The 24345-nt window shown below is 39.8% G+C and overlaps 1 protein-coding gene across 30 annotated transcripts in view; it reads left to right on the forward strand.

Moving 5' to 3' along the window:
• The window catches only part of ZNF711 (zinc finger protein 711), a 41256-nt gene that overhangs the window by 2426 nt on the left and 14485 nt on the right, over positions 1–24345 (forward strand). For 27 of the 30 annotated variants that reach the window (XM_080554360.1, XM_080554362.1, XM_080554363.1 and 24 more), the window contains exons 1-10: positions 3380–3542; positions 6747–6887; positions 7803–7907; positions 9443–9973; positions 15830–15988; positions 16721–16867; positions 17472–17609; positions 18985–19032; positions 19602–19745; positions 20212–23864. In XM_080554360.1, the coding sequence (XP_080410486.1) occupies positions 7829–7907; positions 9443–9973; positions 15830–15988; positions 16721–16867; positions 17472–17609; positions 18985–19032; positions 19602–19745; positions 20212–21389 (2424 nt within the window). In that variant the 5' untranslated portion in view covers positions 3380–3542; positions 6747–6887; positions 7803–7828 and the 3' untranslated portion in view covers positions 21390–23864. Of the gene's footprint in view, positions 1–3379; positions 3543–6746; positions 6888–7802; positions 7908–9442; positions 9974–15829; positions 15989–16720; positions 16868–17471; positions 17610–18984; positions 19033–19601; positions 19746–20211; positions 23865–24345 lie in introns of those variants that run through there. The other 3 variants (XM_080554366.1, XM_080554371.1, XM_080554369.1) reach the window with 3 other exon arrangements.

The following is a 24345-nucleotide window of genomic DNA, read 5'->3' on the forward strand; positions in this document are numbered from 1 at the left end:
CTCTAGCTCCATTCACCAAGCTGTGACTGTAGAATTTAATGTAAGAGTGTCTCGTTTGACATCCCACCCCTCCTTTGAAAAGGAGTAGGGTAAAGAGATTAGGCAGTCCTGTCACATGTACTTGGTGCTGGCAAGAGAGATCTGGAAGGTAGGCACTTGTGCTACTTGAGAATGAAGTTTCACAGAAAACGAAGCTTTCCTGCTCAGACTTCTCTGCTCATTACTCTCAGGCAGATCAAGAGTTGCAGGACATCAGCCAAGGGGACAGGCACTTCTCCTGATACACTTAACCACTTGTGATCAGATCATCAATCTTAACGTCAGGCGGTGGTATGTGAAAGAAAAGTGTGAAGAAACTGCTTGAAATACTCTGGTGTCACTAATAGTAACAATGACAATTTTAAGGAATACCTTTTTGGTTATGTCATCTGTAAAGCATTATGCTTTGGATGTTTGTCTCTTACCTGGAGAGCAGAGAAGCTCTGCAATTCCTTAAAACCTGTGTGTTTGAGCTGAAGGGCAAGGAGCAATTCTGGTCTTTCTGCTAGTTGTCATGGTTATGACGTGCTACTTCCCTGTCAGGTATAAATATTTTAAATGGATGTATGATGTGGTGAGTTGGCCTTTGCGCATTCTTTCTGATTCAGTGCAGTGACTTTTGTTATTTGGATACCTGCAGTCCTGGTACCTCGGGTTGGGTTGGGTTTGGTGTGGTGGTGTTGGTTTTGTTGTGGTTTGTTTCATTCTGTACTTCTGACCACAGCTTTGGATTGCTTTTCTTTGTAATTGCTACCTTGCTCTGCACATTCACATGTTGGGTCTGATGTTGTGTGCTATGTCACACTGTTGGCAGTAGCCTTGTTGTTGATACTTTATGCTCATTCTACTTTTGAGATTTCCCTTGATATTATTCCAGAAGAGAGAATACAGCACAGATGGGATTTTGTTGAAGAAAGATAATTATCTCTCTTTTTCTGCTCTTCTGATTGAATCACCTTGTAAGATTCACTCACTTCCACAAGAATTCAGTCTTGCAAATACCCATTCATTTTTCCCCTCGTTCCTAATTGTGTTGATCAGTTTGAAATAATTTTCTCATCAGAATGTCTACCTTTTACTAGAGCATCTATAAGATCTACAATAATTCTTAATTACTGTGTTTGGTGTGTGGAATGTTATGGCCAGCAGCTTTACTCCATTACTCTGCTGCTTGTGTCTTAAAAGAAAGAAAATGTGGGGGGGAGGAAGCGGGGTGTGTGAAACACAGGAGAAGTCTTCAAGCTGAATACTTAAGTGAAAGTCCATGAATAAGAATTCTGTGAGATTTCCAGAAGAAAAAAAAAAAATAATATAACTCTATGTAACTGCAAAGGATAGTTAATATAGTGCAAAATGAAATTTACTTGCATGATTGAGGTGTCTAAACGTGGGTGAGTTGTACCATTTTTGATGCTCAGCAGCACTGAATCTGGTGTCATGCTGCTGTTATAGAAGATGCGGGACCTTCTGAAGGTTCCTTCGTTGTATCTGCCGTATCCATTTCAGACATCCTGTTAGACATTTAGGTAACTGAATCCCACTGTCCGTGAACAAAATTAATTTGAAATGTAACTGTAAAGGCAAAACTTTATAAAACGAAGGTTCATTTCTGTGAGTTATCTATATTTCAGCCAGGTGAAGAGAAAAGTTGTTTTTGTATCCCTAACGGTGTTTGAAATTCGATCATGCAGTACACAGAACAATTCAACAAAGTTTATGCACCAATTTATAACAAGTCAGTTTCTGAACGAGAGTTGTGTGTGTGCTGGAATATTCCTAGCTTTGCGCAGGTTTAGAAGAATTAACGTGTACAACCCATTGGTTATAGCAGAGAGTAGACCTGATAAGCTTCTCCAGAAGTCCAAGGTTTTATATGTTTACACCTGTAAGTGTAAATTAGCCATTTTTAGGTGGTGAATAATTTTACTACTGTTGTTACTGAGATACATTCATGCTAGTGTGATCCCATGGGTATTCTGAGAATGTTTAGTTTTGCTTCATCTGCTTGCAAAGTGAGTGAATTAAGTCAAAAAAACTAAGAATAGCTACACGAGAGTTGACACCGCATCATTCACGTTGGTGCAGATCTCCACAATGTGGTCGTGGGGAGAAAACGTTTCCCAGTGGTTCTGAGTCAGTGCAGCACGTACTTTGTAGTTACAGGGTGTAAGGTTTGGAGAGACGGGATTACATTACGTTGTATCGAAAATCCGATTTCTTAACTTTTTATTCTTTTTTGAATACTTGATTAAGAGATGAAGTATGAGGGTTTAGCATATACATTATGTGTGTAGGTAATGACTATATCAATCATTAGTAGATTTCATCAATTTAATTGTTAATAGAGAGCTGTAAACGGTAAATACTTAGGACCTGCACTTCGGTAGGGATCAATATTAATGCCCTAGAACAATATTTTTTCTTCTTTGCTGGACCTACCGCTTGAGTACTGCCTGGGCCTACCAACTGAGCACTACAGGCGTAGCGGTGGAGGTGATGGTATTGACGCAGACACACCCAAAGCAATGAGAAAAGCTGCCACCAGTTTCTTTCAATGTAATGTCAGGGTTTTCTTTTGTTAAGAGTATTTTTGGTGGCAGTGGTACTGGCCAGAAGGATTTTAAATACTGTACAAAACAAAAACGTGCCTTTAACGTCTTAGTACTGTGCGACAATGAAGTAAAGGCCCTGAGGGCTGCCTTGGGCTACCTTTGTTTGCTGTGGCTGAGGGCAGCGAGGCCGCAGCAGTGCGCTGGGGCATCCCCGTGCCCTTGTGGGGCGTTGTGCAGCCGTGCTGCCGTCTGTGCCCTCGGACACAACTGGGAGCAGGGGCAGGAGCACGGCTGGGCCTCGCGGGGAGCCCGCTGCTTGGCATTTTGGAAGCGCCTTATTTTGGCCGGGCCTTCCCAAGCGCGCCCTGAGCCAGGGCCCTGCCGGAGCACCCGGGCAGGGAGCCCCGGGCCACCCCGCCAGCCGCGGTACGGCGGTGCCCACGCCCGCCCGGTTGTCCCCGCGGAACGAGGCCGGGGCGGGGGGGGTATTTCCCCGCCGCCCCCGTCCCGCAGCAGGGGCCGGTCCCCCCCCCCCCCTCGCCGAGGCGCGGGGCCGGCGCGGGCCGCTCGGGACGGGTGCGTGCAGGCCGTGGGGGGCCGCCGAGGGCCGCGGGGGCCGCCCCGCGCCCCCCCTCCCCGCCCCGCCCGCGGGGCCGTTGCCCCCCTCCCCGCTCCCCCCGCCGCGCACAGGCGCGCTCGGCGGCGCGGGCAGCGTGAGGGCAGCGGCCTCGGCGCGGCGGGTGCGCCTGCTCGGCGCGCGGGGCCCGCAGCGGCGCGCAGTGACGTGCGGCGGCCGCGGCGAGGCCGGCGGCGAGCGGGCGGGCGGGCGGGCGGCGGGGGGAGGGGAGCAGGCCGCGCGCGCTCGCGCCCCGCCGCCGCCCGGCCCGGCCCGGCCCGGCCCGGCCCGGAGGCCCCCAGCGCCGGTCCCGCGGCGAGGCGACGCCCGCACAGGTGAGCGGGGCCGGGGGACGACGGAAGCGGGGAGGCCCCGCCGCAGGCCGCGCCCGGGGCCCGGCAGCGGCGGCGCCGCAGCCGGGCCCGGCCGCCGCCGCCGCCGCCCCTCAGCGGGCCGCCCGGCCTCGGCTGGTGCCGCGCAGGGCGGGCGGGGGCGGGCGGCGCCGGCGGGCCCCGCGGCCGAGGGGCCTCCGCGGGCGGCCAGAAAATGGCGGAAAACAAAATGTCGGCCGGGGAGGGAGGCGGGGAGGGAAGGAGGGCCGCGGCTGCCCGGGCCGGCGGGACGGGGCCTCCCCCGCCTCTCGGAGCCGCCGGGCGAGGGAGGGAGGAGCGGCGGCGGCGGGGCGGGGGCCCGCAGCGCTCCGGCGGGGCCCTGCGGCGGGCGGCCCCGCGGCCCCTTTGTCCCCGCGCCGCGCCCCACCCCGCGGCCGCCTCTCCCCGCCCTCCGCCGCGGCCGCCCCGCAGCGCGCAGCCCCGGCACGGCCCCGCGGGTGGCCGCCCCGCAGCGCGCAGCCCCGCGGCCGCTCCCGGTCTTTGTCCCTCGGCGGGGCTCCGAGCCCCGGCCCCGCGGGGGCTGCCCGCCGAACGCCGCCGCGGACCGGGGACGGCGCGGGGCTGCCGTTCCCTCCGCCTTGTGTTGGGAACCGGGCCCTCTCTGCGGTTCCTGCCGGAGCGGGGCGCGTCGCGTGGCGTCCCCATGGGTCGCTGGGCTAAAAAATTGGGGAAAACCGCAACCCATGGCTGAAATGTCTTCAAGGGAGGACAGTTCTCTGCTGTTCTTGTTGAACTCGAGTTGTAGGAGATAAAACAGCTGCTCCGAGTTCCTGCACTGCGTACGAGTTTGTAACGTTACATTGGAACGCTTCTGTATCTGAGCGTGGTCCTTTCAGTTTAGTCAAAATGTCATATACAGCCTAAAAATGCCTGCATCTCCGGGCTAAGTATGCTGTTGTGGTTTACTTTATTGTATGTAAATAAGACCTACGTATTGCTTAGAAGAATTTCACTGTTTCATATGAGTACCCAAGGGCTGACCACACAAATCTACTTCACAGGACAATGTCTCACCTGAGCATTCGGGCAGTAATTGTTTATTGAAACTGTGGAGGTACTTCTCATTTGCGGGACCCCTCTGTTCAGGACATACCAAGATGTATTAAATACATACTTTGTATGTGGATTTATTAAGTTACAACTGGTGTTTTGTAGAAATGTCTTGCACACTATAAAATTTCAGATTTATTTCAAATATGACAGCAGTGCCTGGAAGCCATCATATTGATGGGAGCATCATTGTGCCTCTGGGTACAGGGAAGCCACCCTTTTTTCCCTGGGAAGTGTAGAATTGCTGAGGCCTTCCTTTTTTTCCACACCTTAAAATACTTCCCTGTCAGTTTGGGGGTGCTTGCTGAAAGCTTTCTCAAAGAAAACTAAAATGTTAATGCATATTTTATGTTGTTATGGGAAGAGTAAACTCACAGTAAATCAATGTATATACACAGAGCAATGTTTCTAATGGCCTGGGCCTTTACCACTTTTTCAGTTGAGTGTTAGGAGTTAAGTGTGGTCGTCCCAAACTGCCAAGCATTATCTTTGATTTATAAAATACTGTTTACATGGTGTTCCTGCCTCTAGACAGAGAGGTCGTATATTCTCTTTTTCATTGTACAATTTATTGCCTGGTCTCAACTGAGTCCAGTCTGAAGAAGAGCTTGGTAGAAAGAACTGAAATATTTCCGCAGGTTGAAATCAACCTTCTCCCTAAGCTAGTTAGAAAGGTAACTGTAGCCTTCAAAAAAGCAAACCAATATCAAATCCATACACATTTTAACAATTTAGGCTCAAGACACTGCTCTAGGAGTCTCAGATTAGGTTTTCATTCTTTTTATTTTGGAATCTGATGGTAATATACTCCATTTTGTCGCAAGAAAGCGTGCTATAATTAATGAAAATGTTAGCAAAATATTCTAATGTGAAATTATGTTATTGGCTAATGCTAATAAAGCATTTTCACGGCGTTTTCCTTTAAATGCATAGATGAGAGGGGTCAAGAGCAATAACTTGAGGTCTTAATAGTTCGGTGGAAGAGGATTATGAGAGTGTACAGACTTGTGGCTTTCCAGCGTATTTCTCAATGTCCCTTTTCAAAAGCTTTGTTTGGAACACATCTGTAATTGTGTGGGTGTATAACAGTGTACCACAGAAGAAAGCACAGTTAATCACTGCTACCTTTTTTTGCTGCTAATAAGAATGAAATTTGCATGTATATGTAGTGTGTGAGATTAAATCATCTGCACTGCTGAACTTTATGAGGAAAAATAACCAATTGCAGCGGAATTGCAGACCTTCTCTGTCGTTAATTGTTCCAGCATGAGCAACAAAGGGGTTGGTTGCCTGCTGTCGTTGCGTTCTTCTTAAGATCCCAAATTAGATATAAAAAAACAAAACTCTGATTTAATAGTTGATGCTATTTTGTCCTTTGCCTGCACTGAGGGTTTATAAGAGTGCACTTAATAGTGGCTGGATACCGCTTGCATCGACCAGAGCACACCTTCAGCATGTTTGTTGCTAGTGCGTCGTCATTCTTCTCTCTTGTTAGGGAAAATAGGAGACACTCGCAGTACGTGCCCAAAAGGTGCCGTCTTTGGGAATTTTCATAGTCTTGTTAGTTACTGAGAAAATAGTCTTCTTGGCGATGGTTCCCTTTCCTAGCAGAAATTTTAATTGTAATTAAAACAGTAGTCTTACTTTGTACTGCATTTTCTACATAGCACAGTATATAGTATACTTATATTTGAGTATCTAATTATATCATCTGAAAATAAATTAAATAGCTTGTTAAAAAGGAAGAAAACCCTAGCGCATTCTTCCTGTAGTCTGAGACTGATATAATTTAAGATAGTTTTTCATGGTAGCTTATGTTTAGAAAAGGATTATATAAGGATAAAGGCTGTGATCGGAAATTGTAGAGCACTGCATTAATTCTGAAATTGCAGAGTTAAATTAACCATTGGTTAGCTGGTGTTAGAGTGTTGCGTTAAGGTTCTGAAGTTGCTTTATTATTACACTGGTGAACGAATTTGATCTTGAAGCTAAAATTTTAAAACAATGTGAAATCTCAGTGACATTTACAGGGAGAAAGTGTTGCAAGGGTGATGGTGACAAGAGGTGATGCAAGTTCTGTTTCTTTTGTATCCTCAGTTTAGTTGGAACCTCCTCGGGGTGGAACAGTGACTTGTGCCTGAAACTGCCATCGGTGCAGACTGCTTGCTGCTTCCTTCACTTGAGGATTTCAAGTTCCTTCCTTGACAATGAAGATGCAGTAAGCATGGATTGTTTGCAGTAAGCATGGATTGTTTTCCACACTTTTTTTTTCTCCAAGCTTTCTCTATCAAAAGCTTTAAAGGGTCAGTTTCCTATTAGAGGGATACTGCAGATAGCTGTGTAAGACAGGGTTTGTCCTGGCAGCAGAAGTGAGGTGGCACAGAAGGGACAGCGTTGGAAGATCAGACTTCCAGAATAACCCAACAGTTTTGAAATAAAACGTCAACCAGCATGGATAGTAGGCCGCTAGCACTGGGGTGGTGAGTGGAGGCGTCAGCACAGCCGTCCGTTAAGCACTGCCAGTTTTCTGGAAGTTTCAGGCAGTGGGGACGTTGAAATAAGTTGGTCTTCCTTACGCTTAGCTGCTGCCTGCTACCGTGGGTAACTGAGCTGTGCGTGCAAATCTGAGTGCCAGTGAAATTTTCTGCTAGGTCTTTTTGTCAGACTTTTTTTAATGATACAGAGGAGTTCATACAGAGCTCCTGAAAATCGCCTTCAGCACTTCAGAAATCCAGGGCACCGTGCAGTTCTTCAGAACTTATCTATGATTAAACAACAATGAAATTTACACATTGAACATTTGTTTTGAAATAGCTGATAGATACAAAGTTGTGCATGAATCTGAAAAATTGTTACAGTTCTGTGCTTTCCTCAATGCAGTGTACTCTATGCATCTAGGATTGCCAGCCATAATAGATAATGAGTTGAAAGGGTATGCACAGGTTATATATGGCAATATTTGCAGGAGAGTAGGTCAAAAAATATAAAACCATGAGAAGAAAGCAAAGTGAATTGTACGAAGTACTGCATGTTTTTTTCTTGAACTTGTGGATAAATGTTTTTCTGTGGCTGTCAGTGTGACACGTGAGTCCAGTAAAGCTGGTCAACGAAATAGTGCTGTGTTTAACACAAATTTGGATTTTGTTTTTGCAGGTATTTGTGAATGAATTTAGCTGAATATGGATCCAGGTGGTGGAAGTCTTGGGCTGCAAGCGCAAGAATCCAAAATGCCTCACACTATGATTATGCAGGACTTTGGTAAACATTTTATCTATTAAACGTTAATGAATAAAATCAAGACTGCTTTTAGGGTTTTGCTTTATGTTTGTAAACTATTTCAAGATGTTAAGTTGACAAATAAAACAGCGGTATTTGCATGGCTTTTTGGAGAAATTTCAAATGATGAGATATATATATATAAGTGATGTATACTAAGGCTTTGTATACTTTGGTTGCTGATAGACTTCGGTTGCTGATCTTGAAATGGTCACCTATTCCACAAAATTGAAGTAACTTCAAAAAAAAAAAAAAAGTCATCTGTGGCCCAAAGCACTCAAGCTGAGACAGGAGATGTTACAGGGAGTTCAGTGGCTTTGTGGTGTGTGTGCCTCTGCTTGAGGTAACACTGACTGGCCGCTACATCTCCTGTGTGCCAGTACAGGTATTTACGTCTGAGCTTTTGTGCAGTTGCCTTGATCTCTGTCTCCAGTTTAGGAGATGTAAATAAGGTGGGAAATAATGTCTTTGTGTGGCAACAGATAACTTGATACGTAGGAAACAATTTACAAATTTAACTAAAGCTTCACGTTCTATGTGTACTTAGAAGTCTTCACTCAAGAACATCAGTCCAGGGGCTGCACTGTTGTAACAAAACTTATCTGGAAATTATTTTTTTTAATTAGCTGTTTCTTATGATGACAATGGTAAATAACCAGAATAATTTTGAAGGTTTAGAGAAAGGACAGCAAGAAGTCTCCACTCTCTTCGTTTGTGGGTCTCCTTTTCTTGCACTGTGGCAGGAGAAGACCTCAAACACTGAGCTTGTCTTTGCTCTGACACGAATTATTGTCTTTTAGAGCATGCTGAAATAATTGCTTTTGCTGTACAATGTTGAATAATTTTAGTATTTTTTTTCATTGTGATAAGAACCATGTTCTTGGATGTTTTATCCATTAAGATTAAATCTGCTGTCACTCTGTGGTCCCTTTTTATGTATAGAAAAGTACGTTGCAAGTAGGACTGACCAGTCAAGTCTGTTAATGAAAAACTGGTTTCTGCTTCTAGCTATTCCTTGCAACGTGGCACAGTGTTGTAAATTGTACTATAAATATGGCATACAACAGAGTATTTTTATCAAGGCCCATCCAGTGTAAAGGATCAGAGTCCTTTTGTTGTAACAGCAGTTAATGGATTGTTACCACACTTCCAGTAACAACAAAACGTTTATGAGTGCTTAAATTGCTACCGTAATCAAATATTTTCTTACTGGAATAAAAAAAAAAAAAAGGAAATTGCAAACTGATCAACAGTTTTTAACATATCAGCATTGTAAAGCCTGAATTTGGCAAACTCTTCAAGATGTCTTAAAGAAGAGTCGGGTTTTGTTTTTCTTAAAGAATACAGACTACTTTGAATAGTCTTTTTCTGGTGAAATGTCAAATGCGGGTTGCTGACAAGTAGCAGCAGTTTTGCACATCTGTGTTTACCTTATCTATACAATTATTCCGTTCCTCAGATAAACTCTGCTAATGCAATAATCCTAACATTTCTCCTCATTGATAATTGTTTTGTAGTGGCTGGAATGGCCGGCACTGCTCATATTGATGGAGACCATATCGTTGTGTCAGTCCCCGAAGCTGTCCTGGTGTCTGATGTTGTTACTGATGATGGAATAACCCTGGATCATGGCTTAGCAGCTGAAGTTGTCCAAGGACCTGACATCATCACTGAAACTGATGTTGTAACAGAAGGTGTAATTGTTCCCGATTCTGTTTTGGAAACTGATGTTGCTATCGAAGAAGCTTTAGATACCAGCGATCATGTTTTGACTTCTGATCTAATAACAGAAACTGTTAGAGTTCCTGATCAGGTGTTTGTGGCTGATCTTGTTACGGGTCCTGATGGACACTTGGAGCACGTGGTGCAAGACTCTGTGTCAGGAGCCAACTCGCCTACAATGGTTTCGGAGGAAGTCCTTGTAACGAACTCAGATTCTGAGGCAGTCATTCAGGCAGCTGGTACTGTTCCTGGCTCCACGGTGACTATAAAAACGGAAGATGATGATGATGGCAAGAGCACATCTGAAGACTACTTAATGATATCTTGTAAGTTAAACAAAGGTAGATAATGAATAGGAGGTTATCTAAAGTAGAAGTGGTCTAGCGGGGAGAAATTACTATAACTGGACTCTTGATCCACTCTGTACTGGAACTCCCAAAACATATTTAATTTCATAGTTAATTCTTGTCTGGATTTGGGTTTGTGTAATGAAAAATCCATTATCACTGATACAGCAAGAAAAATAATGACTTTCATGCTGTTGAGTATGTATGCTGCTTCTGAAACCAGATATTCCTGAAAATTAAGAAAAACAACATTTCCAAGTTAAATATTCCATATACTTCGAGTATGCAACTTTTTTTAAAATACAGAGTCATATTACTATATTATGGAGGTTCACGTAAAAATTACATATTGGGTTTAATCGGTAGAATACAGCAAAGGAAAAGGCCTTTTAAAGATACCATACTCATTTTTTTTCTCTTATTTGTCAACAAAGTATTTTTGTTAGCTGAATTGAAAATTATAGTAGTCATGTTGTCTTACGTTACGCTGTTGTGGACTGACCTTGACGTTAGGGGGTTGTGTGCATTAACTGATCAGCTTTCCAAAAACGCAAAGTGGCTGCCTGGTTCAGTTTCCACATAGCATTCAGACCCTGTACAAAGTTGGTGAGAAAGCAGTATGGTCGTACGCTATTTGTTGAGCAAGAGCTACCGCAAGCATTAGCAAAATTATACCTTAGGTATATTATGTTTCTTGAGTGGTTAAACTATACTCCTAAGATAACGGTTTTTGTTGTTGTGCACACAAATTTGATGAAATGTATGATCGTTTATTTTAAATTTTTGACTTCTCCAAGTTAGCTACTGAAATGTGAGTAGGTCAAAACAGATTTTATTTAGTCAGAACCAATATGTCTTAAAAAAAAACAAAAGTGCCAAGTGTGTTGAAGTGTCAGTCTCTTCACAGTAAGCACCATTTATTAAAAAATTCAAGGTGTGACTGATCAGTGATTATAATGATTTCAGTATTTCGTACATGGAATATAGCGCTCTTCATAGCAGTTCCACACAACATATTTTTAGTATTTATTTTCCATTCAGTACAGGGTGGACAGCAATGATTTTTTTAATCATTCTATCATTACAATATTGTCATGTATCAGCCATGGAAGTTACAAAGTTCTTTGGAAAAAGAAGCAAAAAAAACTCAGTCTAAACCAAATTAGACATACAACAGAAAAACCCGTGTGTTTGTAAATAAAGGAACGCCACTTTTACAGTCAGTTGTTTCACTGAAAACATTCCTCCTTTCTGACAGAGTACTTACGATGAGTTGTATTCTGTAACTGCGGTATATCCAACTGCACCTTTGTAATTGTAAGTAAAGTCATCTTTGGAATTCCTTCTTAGATCGATGTGTGATTTGATGATTATGATCACTGTGCTTAGACCAGAGCGTGGTAGCCTTCAGTAACGGTTACCTGTGGGCTCAGCTGCGCTCGGTCCATACCTAATGTTGGCAGGTGTTCTCAAGCCTGGTGATGACTTCTGCAACGTTTCAAAGGCAGTTTGAGACCCAGTTTTAAGCAAATCACATCTGTGTGTACTTATAACCATGATACATGTTTGAGTAAACACAGTTGGAAGCTACATTATTGGTCTGGAATTCTGTTCTAAAGTAACCGTTTTTAGGTATACATGAAGGCAGTCTCTTGCCTCTGTTAAGTTTTGAGGCTGTGTTGTGCTGGGTGGGCCAGCTTAACCCAACAAAGCGTGTGGACTGAAAAATCTTGGTTTTGATGCACACATAAGACGTGCCACAGGCTATGCATAATCCTCTTTTTTAAATCTCTGGAATACCCGTTGAAAAGGTACTTGTAAAAAGCAAATTAATACAAAATAAACACATATGGTATGCTCATGTACCCACCCGTCTCCTACTGAGATGTGAAAATTATAAACAGTGTATCCCATATAGCCCGAGAGGGGTTAGCACGCTTGTAGCTTAAAGCATACCCTTTTTTGTTTTTCAGGTTTGCGATATTCAGACCCACAGGGGATTGCCAGCTCCCGATCCGTGTGTTGGCCCTGCATGCACTATGTTGGTGACCTCATACCCACCAAAGAACAACACTGGAGCTGGCCTTTAGGGGTAAGGTACTGTTCCGCCACCGCCGCCTTTGTAGTGTATGACAATACAGTGTTACGTAGTTTGCTGAACATTTTAGTTTTAATACTCCTATATTGTAGCCTATGGGATATAGAGTAAGTATATCAGACATTAGAAAAATAAGAGAAATTGTAAAACCATGGGACTTATCTTGCCCTCGTGTTATCCCTGTGGGCTCCTATGGTGGGTGTGATATCACCAGCATAGTGCATGCTGAGGCATCACATGAATTGGGAGCTGGCAATCCACGGTGAATCTGGACATCACACACCTGAAAACAGCTAAGGTAAGTTTAACATCAGAAGTGTGCTGAGTTTTCCTTTAAACCTTGTCGTTCAGGAGGATTCAGCATATATTTATAAAGGTTCTCTGTTGTGTTTTTTCAGTTAATTTTAAATGACGAGATAATAATATGTAGTGCTTCTGGTGGATGAGTCAGATGTGGAAGACACTTTCTTATTCTTCCCTTGACATAAAGTAAGCATTCCTGCTCCTGGGCACTATCACTGGGAAAAGGCATGAGATAATTTAACGTTGTTGAGTTAGCAGTGTGTGATTGAAATCATATTACTTAGACAATAGAATGTTTTCATGATCTTTTTTTTGAAAAAAATAAAGTCCTAATATTTTGGAACTTTTCAAAGATTACATGTCCTGCTGTGCTGTTTTATTGCTTATCTAAATGTGTTTTAAAAAATAAATTGAAACTATCAAATTTACTTTGTATAAGGTGGCAATTTAAGCATTAGCAATTGCTGAGCCAATGGCTTTTGTTGCTGATATATTTCAAACAAATGGCAACATCTTACAGTAGGTGGTCTATATCAGTAACATTTTCTCAGTCTACTTAATATTTTTCAAATTTTGTTATATTTCACTTTGGTTTCCTAAAAGAAGTGATTTCAGAGGCCCTTGATACACAGGCTTCCTGATCTGGTTCCATAACTTTATCTTGAATTGTAGAGACTGAAGATCTTTGAAAACACACGCGATGGTTGATGGTGTGGGAGTAACCACTAATTTTAAAAATACTGCTGTGAGTTTGCAGTAGCTTTACTGGGTTTTTACTGTTTCGTTGTTGTTGTTTTGTTTTTAAAAGGCATTACAAATTTGAGGGCTTTACTTGAAATGGTAAAATACAGCATTTGAGCGTACATACTATATTCATGTATTTTACTTTAAATTTTAGGCTGAAAATATTTATTTTTGTTTAAAAACTGAAAAATTCCTCTTTTTTTCTCTATGTAATCTTTATTGAATTGGTATTGATGTCCTGGTAAGGCAACTAATCTAAAATTCTGTGTTTATTCTTATACTATTTAACCAGATACACAGTGATGTCCAGTCACTGTCATACAACATTAGTTAAATTGTTGGGAAATTTGTCTGTGAAGGAAATGTTATCACATATAAGTGATTGCTCCACTGTTCAGTAGGAAGTTGCTGTACTACTTCCAGTACTGAAATACTTATTTTCTGTGTTAAATTGATAATACGTTTATAAAATTTTGCAGTTTAGAAAAAGTTGATGTTGCTTGAGTTACAGATTTGAAAATAACTCTGGTACCACCTGCCAATTCTGCAGTTAGAGTAACAGCATACAGTTAGTGATTTCTTCCACCCAGCCTTTCACTTTTCTTTCTGTGTTTTGGCAGCATATCTAGTCATACAGCTACACACACATATATATAATCGCTCCTGCCATGTGTTATTAGTTATCTTTGATGCTTTAAAGACTCGTGTATGCAGTGGGACCATCCATTGTGCTAAAATTAAACGTGTGTATCATATTGAAGAATTTGGATAAGTTGTGGCTTGCTTGCTTGTGGTGTTGGTACTCTTATATTGCTCTGCAAGGTAATTTGAAAGTAATGTACTGCGTGTCAGATTTGAACAGATCAAGGTATTGATGTTGCTGGCATTAATTTTAATAGAGATATGGTTTTTAATTAAAACCATTCTAAAAACTTTTTTCTAGAGGAAGTTTTTATCTATTTCCCCTGATCCGAGTTTGATTCTTTTTGGCTATTCAGTTAAACTGTTGCTCACAAAGAGAAACAGATCAACCATAGGACTTTTTTGCATTCCCTTCAATTTTTTTCGAAACGTGTGATTTAATTTTTGGAGGTTCTAAAATTAAATATTACTTACTTCATATCTAGTTCTGTTCTCAGTAACTTCTGTTCTCTTCTGATGCAGTCCAAGATTTCTGAAATAAGGTTCCTCAGTGTGTAGGTGAAAAATGGTGGATATCTGCTGGGATAGGTGTATCTCTGGAATCCTGTCTGTGTGTGGGAAGAGCTTAGTTTGGGATTGCTGTGGTGGATTCCAGCCCTGCTGCAGGAAAGGCATCTGCTCTTTTTCTAGCAGGTTCTGAACGGCCTCACGTGAATGCCTGGAGTTTTAAGAAAAGCTTAAACTTGTACCTCGGTGTGCCAGGCTGTAGTCTGAGGTAGTTAAAAGCAGCTCTTCAAGAGCAGTCATTGCTGCACGGGGAGCAGGAAACTTAGAGGGGGATTGGGAACCACCGCAGCCGTCCCAAGGTAAGCCACCCCTCCCTCAGTAACCTCAGCGGCCCCGTTGAGCAGGCTCAGGCCTTACTCATGAAACACTGCTGTCACTTAAATATTAATACAAGTGATTGGTTTTTAACCTTGTGTGCACATACTTTGGTGTTACATATGCAATAAATTGCAGTCCATGAACTGTATTCAGTTCAGGTTTTATTTACATTCTGTGGGATTCTTCCGTTTAGAGAGTGCATTCCCTGTGTGTTACTGAGGCTTGGCTTGGCCATCTGCAGAGAAGCCACTGTTAGCCACTGAGAGGAGCGTTGTCAGTACCTGCGTCAGAAAGGTGCTTGGTTCAGCGGCCTCTGTGTTAGCAATTCGGGATATATATCTGTATAAACAGATACCTGTGTGCGTACGTTTTTTACCAAAATAGTTTTCCTTGTAAACTTCTAATGGTTTGAATGTATTTTTGTTGAAAAAATGAGTATTTTGAAAATGTAGACCAAATAAATGCATCAGAGTAAGACGGATACATAAGGAACAAGAAGCCTATTTCAGATTGTATTATTTGGATTTACTTTCACCTCGTCTTTTAATTGGCTATATATTACACAGTAGTCTTTGTAAATTTTTATGTTTTCAGGTGCTAACATGAATAAAATCGTTAGGGTGAAGTTTAGGGTGAAGTTAGGGTGAAATTTCGTTTAGGGTGAAGAGGTAGTCAAATTTTTGATGCACACTTCTATCACTGGAAATGTAGGCAGGAGTCATCACTCGTGATAAGAGTATCTACTACTAAGTGTTGGTCACCAGTATTTTAGGGTAGGGAAGAAGCTTCTTGGAGCTCTTAGACTGTAACAGGCAATTCTGGGCTTGTTTTTAACATTTTTGGATATGTATGTTTAATTTTACTATCTCATACATTTTTGCTTTCTAAGTGTGATAGTTTCAGAAAAAACACTGTGACAACAAACTCTGTAGTGTTCTTAACTCTGTAATTCATTAAATGTTTACAGAGTTGCAACAAAAAAATGAGTACTGAAATTTTGGAATCTCTTTCACGTACCTTAAGATGAACTATTTTGTGAAGTCCATATATGGCAACAAAACTTTATTATGCATGGAGATAGTAGTGGAGAAAATGATGCTACTGATTACTGTGACTTTTAAAAAATGTATTTGAGCCTCATTGTTATTCTCTTATCTTTACAGTGGATGATGTTGGAGAAAAATTGGATCATATAGGAAGCGCTCCCTTGAAAATCAGTACCGAGGTGGCAAATGATGAAGTTGCTAAAGATGATGGGTTTGGTTCAGAAGTCATCAAAGTGTACATATTTAAAGCTGAAGCTGAAGATGATGTCGAAATAGGTACCTTTTGAATTCTGTATTTTTCCAGTAGTAAAAAAGTGTTTTGTGGTCTTCCTGTTTGTTAATTTCATGTAATACACTGATCACAATGGTCTACAGAGTGTTGACATTTGTGGAGATTGCTCATATACTATTAATGCTGCAGGTGTTATTTTCAGGTTCAGGTCAACAAAGTAACTACATATTTTGCTGTCCCATTTTGAATGGATAGTATCTGTTGAAGGCCAGTGTTTTTTTCTGTAAGGTTCCCGCAATTTTAGTATTTGGTCCTTCATTTCTTTAAAGTATAAGAAAGGTTGTGAAGACTGTGTGCTTCTGAAGGCTATGGGGAAAGGATCTAGCATACAGAAGCAGCATGTTAACATCCCCTACCTGTTGTAACATCTGTTTCATCTGCCATTTCCTACATGGTTGTCAGGGCCTGGTCTTAAAGTATGGTTCCTTCCTCTGGGGATAGGTTGCCAATCTTGAGGAACAGACTGCTAATGCAGCAGCAGGAAGAACCAAAATTTCTTATGGCTGAAAGCTAATTTACAGCAGGGACATTCTTGTGTGGCACTCTCACTGCTTCCGATTACCATTCTTAACGACAGACATGGACGCAAAAACATTTAATTGGAGTTTTATAAAATAGTTTTATTGTAAATAAAAAAAAAAACCTTCAATCTGAAATTAATCTTGAAAGTGGTTTTGTTTCCATTCACTTAATGTGTTTAACTTTTTTTGTTAAAGGTGGAACAGAAATTGTCACAGAGAGTGATTTTCACAATGGACATTCAGTAGCTGGAGTAATTGAACAAGGCGGTGTTGGTAGAATGCAGCGAGAAAAAATGGTTTACATGGCTGTTAAGGACTCTTCTCAGGAAGATGAAGATATTAGTAAGCATAATAAGAAACATTTTTGTTTCTCATGCTGTTTTGTACAACAATATAAGCATCATTCTCAAGGACTTTTTTAATTTTTCTGAAGGATTCTTCAGCCTGAAGTAGTAGAAAACTAAGCTCATCTTCCCTAAAAATAAAGAGCAGGCTATAATTATTTTAAAGTGATGTGGATAAAATGCACTTTGTGCATACTGTATGCAATCATTTCATTATTTATATTAAATTTAACATGTCCATGGATGAAGTTAATGAGGTTAGTCAAATTTCTCATTTTTCTGTTTTCCTATTGTGCATTACCTTGTTTAATCAGCTTTCTGGCAAAGTGGCAAATAAATGTCATCAGTTACAAGTTTATAATTTTCTAATTTTGAATTTATATTGGTATTTATTTTGTATTTATTTTTATTGATACGTGTTTTCTCTCTTTAAGGAATGTCTGAATAAACAATGATCCCCTAAGAGAAGGGGTGGTTCTAAATGCCAAAGGAAGAAAAAGTAATTTATAATGGGTATCAATCAGAGTGAGAGCAAATTAAATGAAAGACAATCAAGGATGAGCAGAGTGAAATTTAAGATATATTATTCTCCTTTAATCCAGGCTGTGCTGAAATAGCAGATGAAGTTTATATGGAAGTTATTGTAGGTGAGGAAGAAGCTACATCACTTCCAGACACACAGCTTGAAGACTCTGGTGTGAATAAAACTTTTGTCCCTGTTGCTTGGGCTGCTGCTTACGGTAGGAGTCAGTATACTTATTTTCTGAAAATCCCTTGCATTATTTTTTTCCCCAATCTAGCTTCCAGAATCTCTGTGCAATTGTCATAATCTTTCACCTTTCCTTAGGGGTTTGGAAACAGCTCCTTCTGATCTATTAGCAGTGTCAGTTAGTGGAGTTGATATAATGCTGTGAAAAATTATTTTCCACATAATTTGCAACCTTTTACGCATAAGGTCCTTGGCTTTTTGCAGTTCAGATACAAAGAAAATGATCCCATTTTTACAGTGGTGGTTTTTTTTAATTATTTTTTATTTTATTTTCTCAATGCTGGCTTGTCAAACAGTTGTCAGATTACTTAAGTAGTTGGTTGTCTTGAATATAACGAATGGGTTGCTATACGTTGAGTCTTACGAAGTAGAAAGGAAAGCCGTTTGGAGGATTTTGGTACTCTTGTTCTAATTACCATCTCAGATGTACAGAATTTGTGGGTTTTTGCTGGCTGAAATCAGCTGTTGAAGATCTTAAAAAGCAAGAATAGGTTTAAGTATTTTACATTAGCTAGGAGGGAGGGAGAATAACTTCAAAAGTAGTAGGAAGAGATGTGTGAAGCTGTTCCTGATGACTTCATTTTATACAGCATGTTTTAAACCTGTTATTCCTTTAAATTATGAAAGAAAAAATAAAATTTGTTTTCTGCAACAATGTTTTAAATTGTAGAAGTATCTTATCAGGACATGACATTCTGAACATTCTCTGATTTCATACTTATTTTTTCCAGGATTTTGGCATATTAAACGTATATTAAGATGGTATCAGATCAGGATCACTAGTTGGGCTGATGAAGTGGTTTTGAACCACAAAGCCTTGTCACTTAGTAGTAAACACTTTCAATCCAAAATGAGGAACATACTCTTAAAGTGTTACTTCTCCATCTGGTAGAACTTCGTAGTGTCTCATATAGATGAGTGCTGAATGGCTGATAAGGCAGAAGTCTTACTATCTGCCTAGTTCTACTCTGGAAAGATAAAGTACTTTCATCTCAAAAACAAATTGTGGATTTTGGGTATCCTCATTTCTGGATTGGTATCCAAGGTTATTTATAAGGTTGAAAGTTTTCAGAACGAGCTTATTAACAGTGAGAAGCAGAAAAGACAGCATGGTAAGCATGCAAACACAATTTCCGTGGATATTGACTACTGACAAAGATGTGATTTTTATTTCTTGGTGCGCATAATTATGAAATATTGAACTGATGTGAACTGCACATCTCAGTTTGGACAGATAGAGCTGTTACTTTTTAGTTAAGTTGGTTTTCTCTCATTCTCAGATTTTCAAAGCCGTCATCTTTAAAAAGAACTTTAATTTGTAATGACTAAAATACCATTTTCTGCAGGAGATGAAAGACGACTACCCAGAAGATATGAAGATGGTCAAGCGGCAGGTAAGAACGTGCAAATGTGCTGTGTAGAACTCTGAAACTTAGGCTTTTAAAAATATGTATGTTTGTGTCATAGTTCTCCTGATCAGTGAGTGCAAAAATTGTCCGTGAAGTATATGTTGAAGGAGTAGTCCTTCTCTAGTATTTAGAAACGAAAACAATTTTAGATGTGTTGTTGGCCTTCAGAGTGGGTGGGGAAGATGGGAGGATCTGCAACTTGGGTTTTATATACAGTTTTGTAGTCAGAACAGAGAATGCGGTTGGTGAGAAGTAAGTTCAAGTTAGATAAAAGGAAACAACCAGCATAACTTGTAAGAATTAATGTCTTGAGAAGTATGAGGTATCAAGGAATATATCTGAGAATGAATCAATGTTTAAAGAAATATGTTCTTTTGCCAACAACAAAGGTAGTGCTTTATACTGGCACTCTATTTTTTGTATATGTTCATTGTAGAGGAATGGGTGATATTTGTTTTTAAAAGTAGTAGATATGTTGCTGTGCAATTCCAGTCATCAGTCCCAAAGAAAAAAGTTGTTTAAGGTTTTTTATGGTGTTTAATTTTTGTTTCTAGGGAATAACTTGGATACACGATTAGAAAACAAAAACGGTAATGCAACACAATACCTGCAGATTTGTGATAGCATTAGCACTAATAGAGTGCTAAAACAAAAAAACAAGAAAAGGAGGAGAGGAGAGGCCAGGCAATGGCAAACAGGTAAACACTGTATGGTTATGTGTATTCTCATGGAGTGGTACTTACTCCGTTACTATTCCTTTTTATTTTTATTTTTCCCCAAACTGGTGCAGAATTAAAAAATATAAAAGGTGATTTGCAGATTTCCTGTGTCCTTCCCCCCTCCAATTCTGTGCACAGAAAATGTGGAATTTCTGCTATTGAAGTCAGTATGCTTTGGGCTGATGTAATTCAGTTGAACTTTGCAAGCTATTAAAAAGTAATCGTGGATATACTCACTGTACATCTGATACCACTTACCTATTTGAGCAGTTTCTAAAACAAAATATATAAACAGTAGGTGCTGTGGATTGGTTGTTTTTAAACTACTGAACTCTGTCTGCTGCAAGCGTAAGTGCATGAATCTGAACAGCAGTTGGCTGATTTTAAACTTCTTAATCCATGAATTTGTTTCCTTCATAACTTGTTTTTGTTTGTTTAAAAACAGCTGTTATAATAGGTCCTGATGGACAGCCCTTAACAGTTTACCCTTGTCATATATGTGGGAAAAAATTTAAATCCAGAGGATTCTTGAAAAGGCATATGAAGAATCATCCAGATCATATGATTAAGAAGAAATACCAGTGTACAGACTGTGACTTTACAACTAACAAAAAAGTAAGTTTCCACAATCATCTGGAAAGCCATAAACTTATAAATAAAGTTGATAAAACCCATGAGTTTACAGAATATACGAGAAGATACAGAGAAGCAAGCCCATTGAGTTCTAATAAGCTAATACTGAGGGACAAGGAGCCTAAACTGCACAAGTGCAAATATTGTGACTATGAATCTGCAGAGCAGGGACTACTCAATAGACATCTACTTGCAGTTCACAGTAAGAACTTCCCTCATGTTTGTGTGGAGTGTGGGAAAGGATTCCGTCATCCATCAGAGCTGAAAAAGCACATGAGGACCCACACTGGGGAAAAGCCATACCAGTGTCAGCACTGTGTCTTCAGATGTGCTGATCAGTCCAATCTGAAAACTCACATCAAAACCAAACACGGGACTGATTTGCCATTTAAGTGTGAGCACTGTCCCCAGGCTTTTACAGATGAAAAAGAACTGCAGCAGCACACAGAATTATTTCAAGGGCATAAGACTCATCAGTGTCCACATTGTGACCATAAGAGCACCAATTCAAGTGACCTGAAGCGACACATTATTTCAGTTCATACAAAGGATTTTCCCCACAAATGTGAGGTATGTGAAAAAGGCTTCCATCGTCCATCTGAGCTCAAAAAGCATAGTGAAACCCATAAAGGTAAAAAGATACATCAGTGTAGACACTGTGACTTTAAAACATCAGATCCTTTTGTACTGAGTGGGCATATCCTCTCAGTTCACACCAAGGACCTGCCTTTTAAATGCAAAAGATGTAAAAGAGGATTTAGGCTGCAAAATGAACTTAAGAAGCACATGAAGACCCACAGTGGAAGAAAAGTTTATCAGTGCCAGTATTGTGAATATAGCACTACGGATGCATCAGGCTTTAAACGGCATGTAATATCAATACACACAAAAGACTATCCACATAGGTGTGAGTATTGCAAAAAGGGGTTCCGTAGACCATCAGAAAAAAATCAGCATATAATGAGGCACCACAAAGAGGCCATAATGTAATATATGATGTCAAGAAGGAAGCAATTTAGAAACTGTGATATGCTAATTGGGGAAAAAAAAAATCTCATGAACTGTTTCTCCTGGTTTCAAAGCTTGATATTAAATCATAACTTTACATTCTTTGTATTAAAAGTCTTAAAAGTATTAGGGTTGACAGGGGATCTCATAGCCCTATGATTGTTGCTTATCAGAACCTGAAGAGCACTGTGGAATGCAGAAAGATGGATGAATGTCTTAAATTTGCAGAAAGATGGATGAATGTCTTCAAATTAATAGTATTACACATTGTTAAGCTATAGAAGACAAAAAGATGATTGTGTTATCCATTTTGTCAGTAAGAGCATTTGTCTCCAATATGAAAACAGTTCAGATATATGGTGGGGTTATTTACAAATTGTTTGCTGAGGCAACTGAGTCTAGCTTCTTGTGCAGTTTTGAAAGAAGAGTATTAGTCAGTCACTTGATCATAACGTTTTTAAATTGTGCCTGGAAATTATATTCTAGAAATGGTGAGATTTAGGAGTTGTCCCTCTTTTTTTTTTCCTAAAAAAAAAAAAAAAAGACACATTTCATTGGGAAACTTTTTCGTTTCCTTTATTAGTTAGGTCCAACACGTAATTTGTTAAAGGTTTTCAAAGCTGCTAACCTATTTTATTGCAGGATATGATGTTTAAAATATAGCATTATGTTATGATCTCAGAGGTGGTGTTCTGGTGCTAGGGTTAAAGATGTGTATGTATATAATTTCCCTTTTTTATCTGAAACTACAGTTGAATGTTGTTCAGTATGGCACATAACAAAATTAACTTTGACTTTTTTTTTTAAGGATAAAATGGATGCAGCTGATAGTGTTGTGACTCAACACTAATTTTTTCTCAATACCTTCAGATCTCAAAATAATAAAGAGAAAATTGAAAAAATTATAGTTTACTTTTTTTTTAATTAAAATTCAGAGTACTTAGAAGTTGTGTAGGGCAGTGTTCTTAACAGGTATGACTATTACTGTCCTACCTCCTAATATGAAATTTTCAGTATAAACATAAAATTGCACCTTTTAATCAATTCTTAAAAAAAAATCTATACTGTGCTATAAACATGCATTTTCAATCTGTAAGAAAGTATATATGCAGTATTTAACCAGAGAAATATGCTGCCACTAGAGTTTGGAGGTGGATCTTCAGTTTACAGTGTATACATTTAAAATATGCATCCCTTTAAACAATGCTTTGTGTTAGCATGCTGCAAATCAAATGGCGCTTAATATAACAAGCTGGTCTAGGGCTATTTAATGAAAAACCTGTTCATAAATGTTACGCATATAATGTGTATTTTTTACTCTTTTTAGTTGCTTCATGTTTGCACACAGCTGTTCACATGATAAATTGTAACTTCATGCTATATTGTGGCTTTGTGTTTCAGATAATGTTCATATTTTGTTTTTGCACCAGATGAGAATCAGTTCCTTGAGAAAATTTTTTTTTTTATATTTCTAAACTTCAGAAAGTTAAATTTGGGAAATCTCTTAGAAAAATATGTGTTTTATGTGGCTGTAAAAAATGATGTACACGCTGTAAAATAAGATTGTCACTGTTATGTGGGATTATTATTTCTAAATGTGTTACTCATCGTAACGGGCATACAATAAAACGCATCTCTTGCACTCCAAATTTTTTGGAGTTTACTTTTCATTCATGGTGATTTAGGAAAGTCTCATTCTGTGGAAATTTGCCTAACATTTTAATTACATTATTATTCCCTAATTTAAAATGCAGTAACATCTCAAGTTAAGGGCTTACTTGAGGTATGTTTATCAGACTACTGAGGGGGGAATATTGGGGTTTTAACTGACCCTTTAAAGTTACAGGTGTAATGTAATTTAAGTTTATTTCTAAAATAATTATCAAATGTGATACTGACATGCCTTTGAAATTCTTTCTTTCAAGTGAAGAGAACGTTAGATTTCTTGTATTTTGGGAAAAGACAGGTAGGTATTGCCTTAACTGTGTAATAAGAACAGTCAGCAAAATGCTAAAAATAGTGTCTTAATTTTCTTCATTTTAGAATACTTGAAGTATGACATCAGTAATTTAAAACTTTAAGAAAAGAGTGCAGTGTTAAATGAACTCTTACTCAAGGATTTCCAACGGGCTTTTAACCAGTGAAGTCTTAGGTTTGTAATAACAAGTAGAAATTATGCAGACATTGTGAATTTATTAATCTGGTTTGTTTATAATACTTTCTTTTGTATGTCCAGCATTCAGAGGAGGAGGAGGAGGCAGTAGCGTTCAAAAAGTCTTAGAAATTGACCTTGTGTTTTGTTGATAATTTTAATGTTTTATTCCTGAAAATTATATTGAATGCGTAGACGGAAGGAGATTCTTCATAGCAGACTGAAGATGATCGTTCTGACTCTGTGACCAAGCACAGATCCGTGCTGGCTCATTTTTCCAGCTTAAGGATGGAGAGAATAACCAGGTACTTAAGTATTTCTAACATCATCTTTAGCAAACCTTGTAAAAGCGCTCAGTCCTCATTGCTTAAGGACCCATCACAGTTCATGTGGTACAGAACAGCCCATGGGGGCTACATACAAAAGAAATTAAGCTTCTGGAAAGCCAGCATTTTAGATGGTGATAGAAATGTAGACATAATGCCTGTGAGCATTACATTCAAATCATATTTTGATAGCTCTTACTATTCGTGCTTGGTATTCAGTAGTGAACTGTATTAACATTCATTTGCAGCGTATGTTTGAGGATAACAGTAGTGTTTCTTCCAACATACCTTCCTGGAACATGAAAATCTGTGAGGAATATGTTTTTCAAGATGGAAGGGAGGAAATAGTGGTTGGAAAAGCTACAGCTTTAGTTGGTTATTATCAGCTAAAGTACAAATATGGGGAAGTAAGGAGGACTTGAAGAAAGGTGCAGGCTAGTACCATCTCCTGTGTATGAGC

The sequence above is a fragment of the Anser brachyrhynchus genome (genome assembly GCF_964034855.1).
Source record: "Anser brachyrhynchus genome assembly, chromosome: 13".
In the NCBI taxonomy this organism is placed as follows: Eukaryota; Metazoa; Chordata; class Aves; order Anseriformes; family Anatidae; genus Anser; species Anser brachyrhynchus.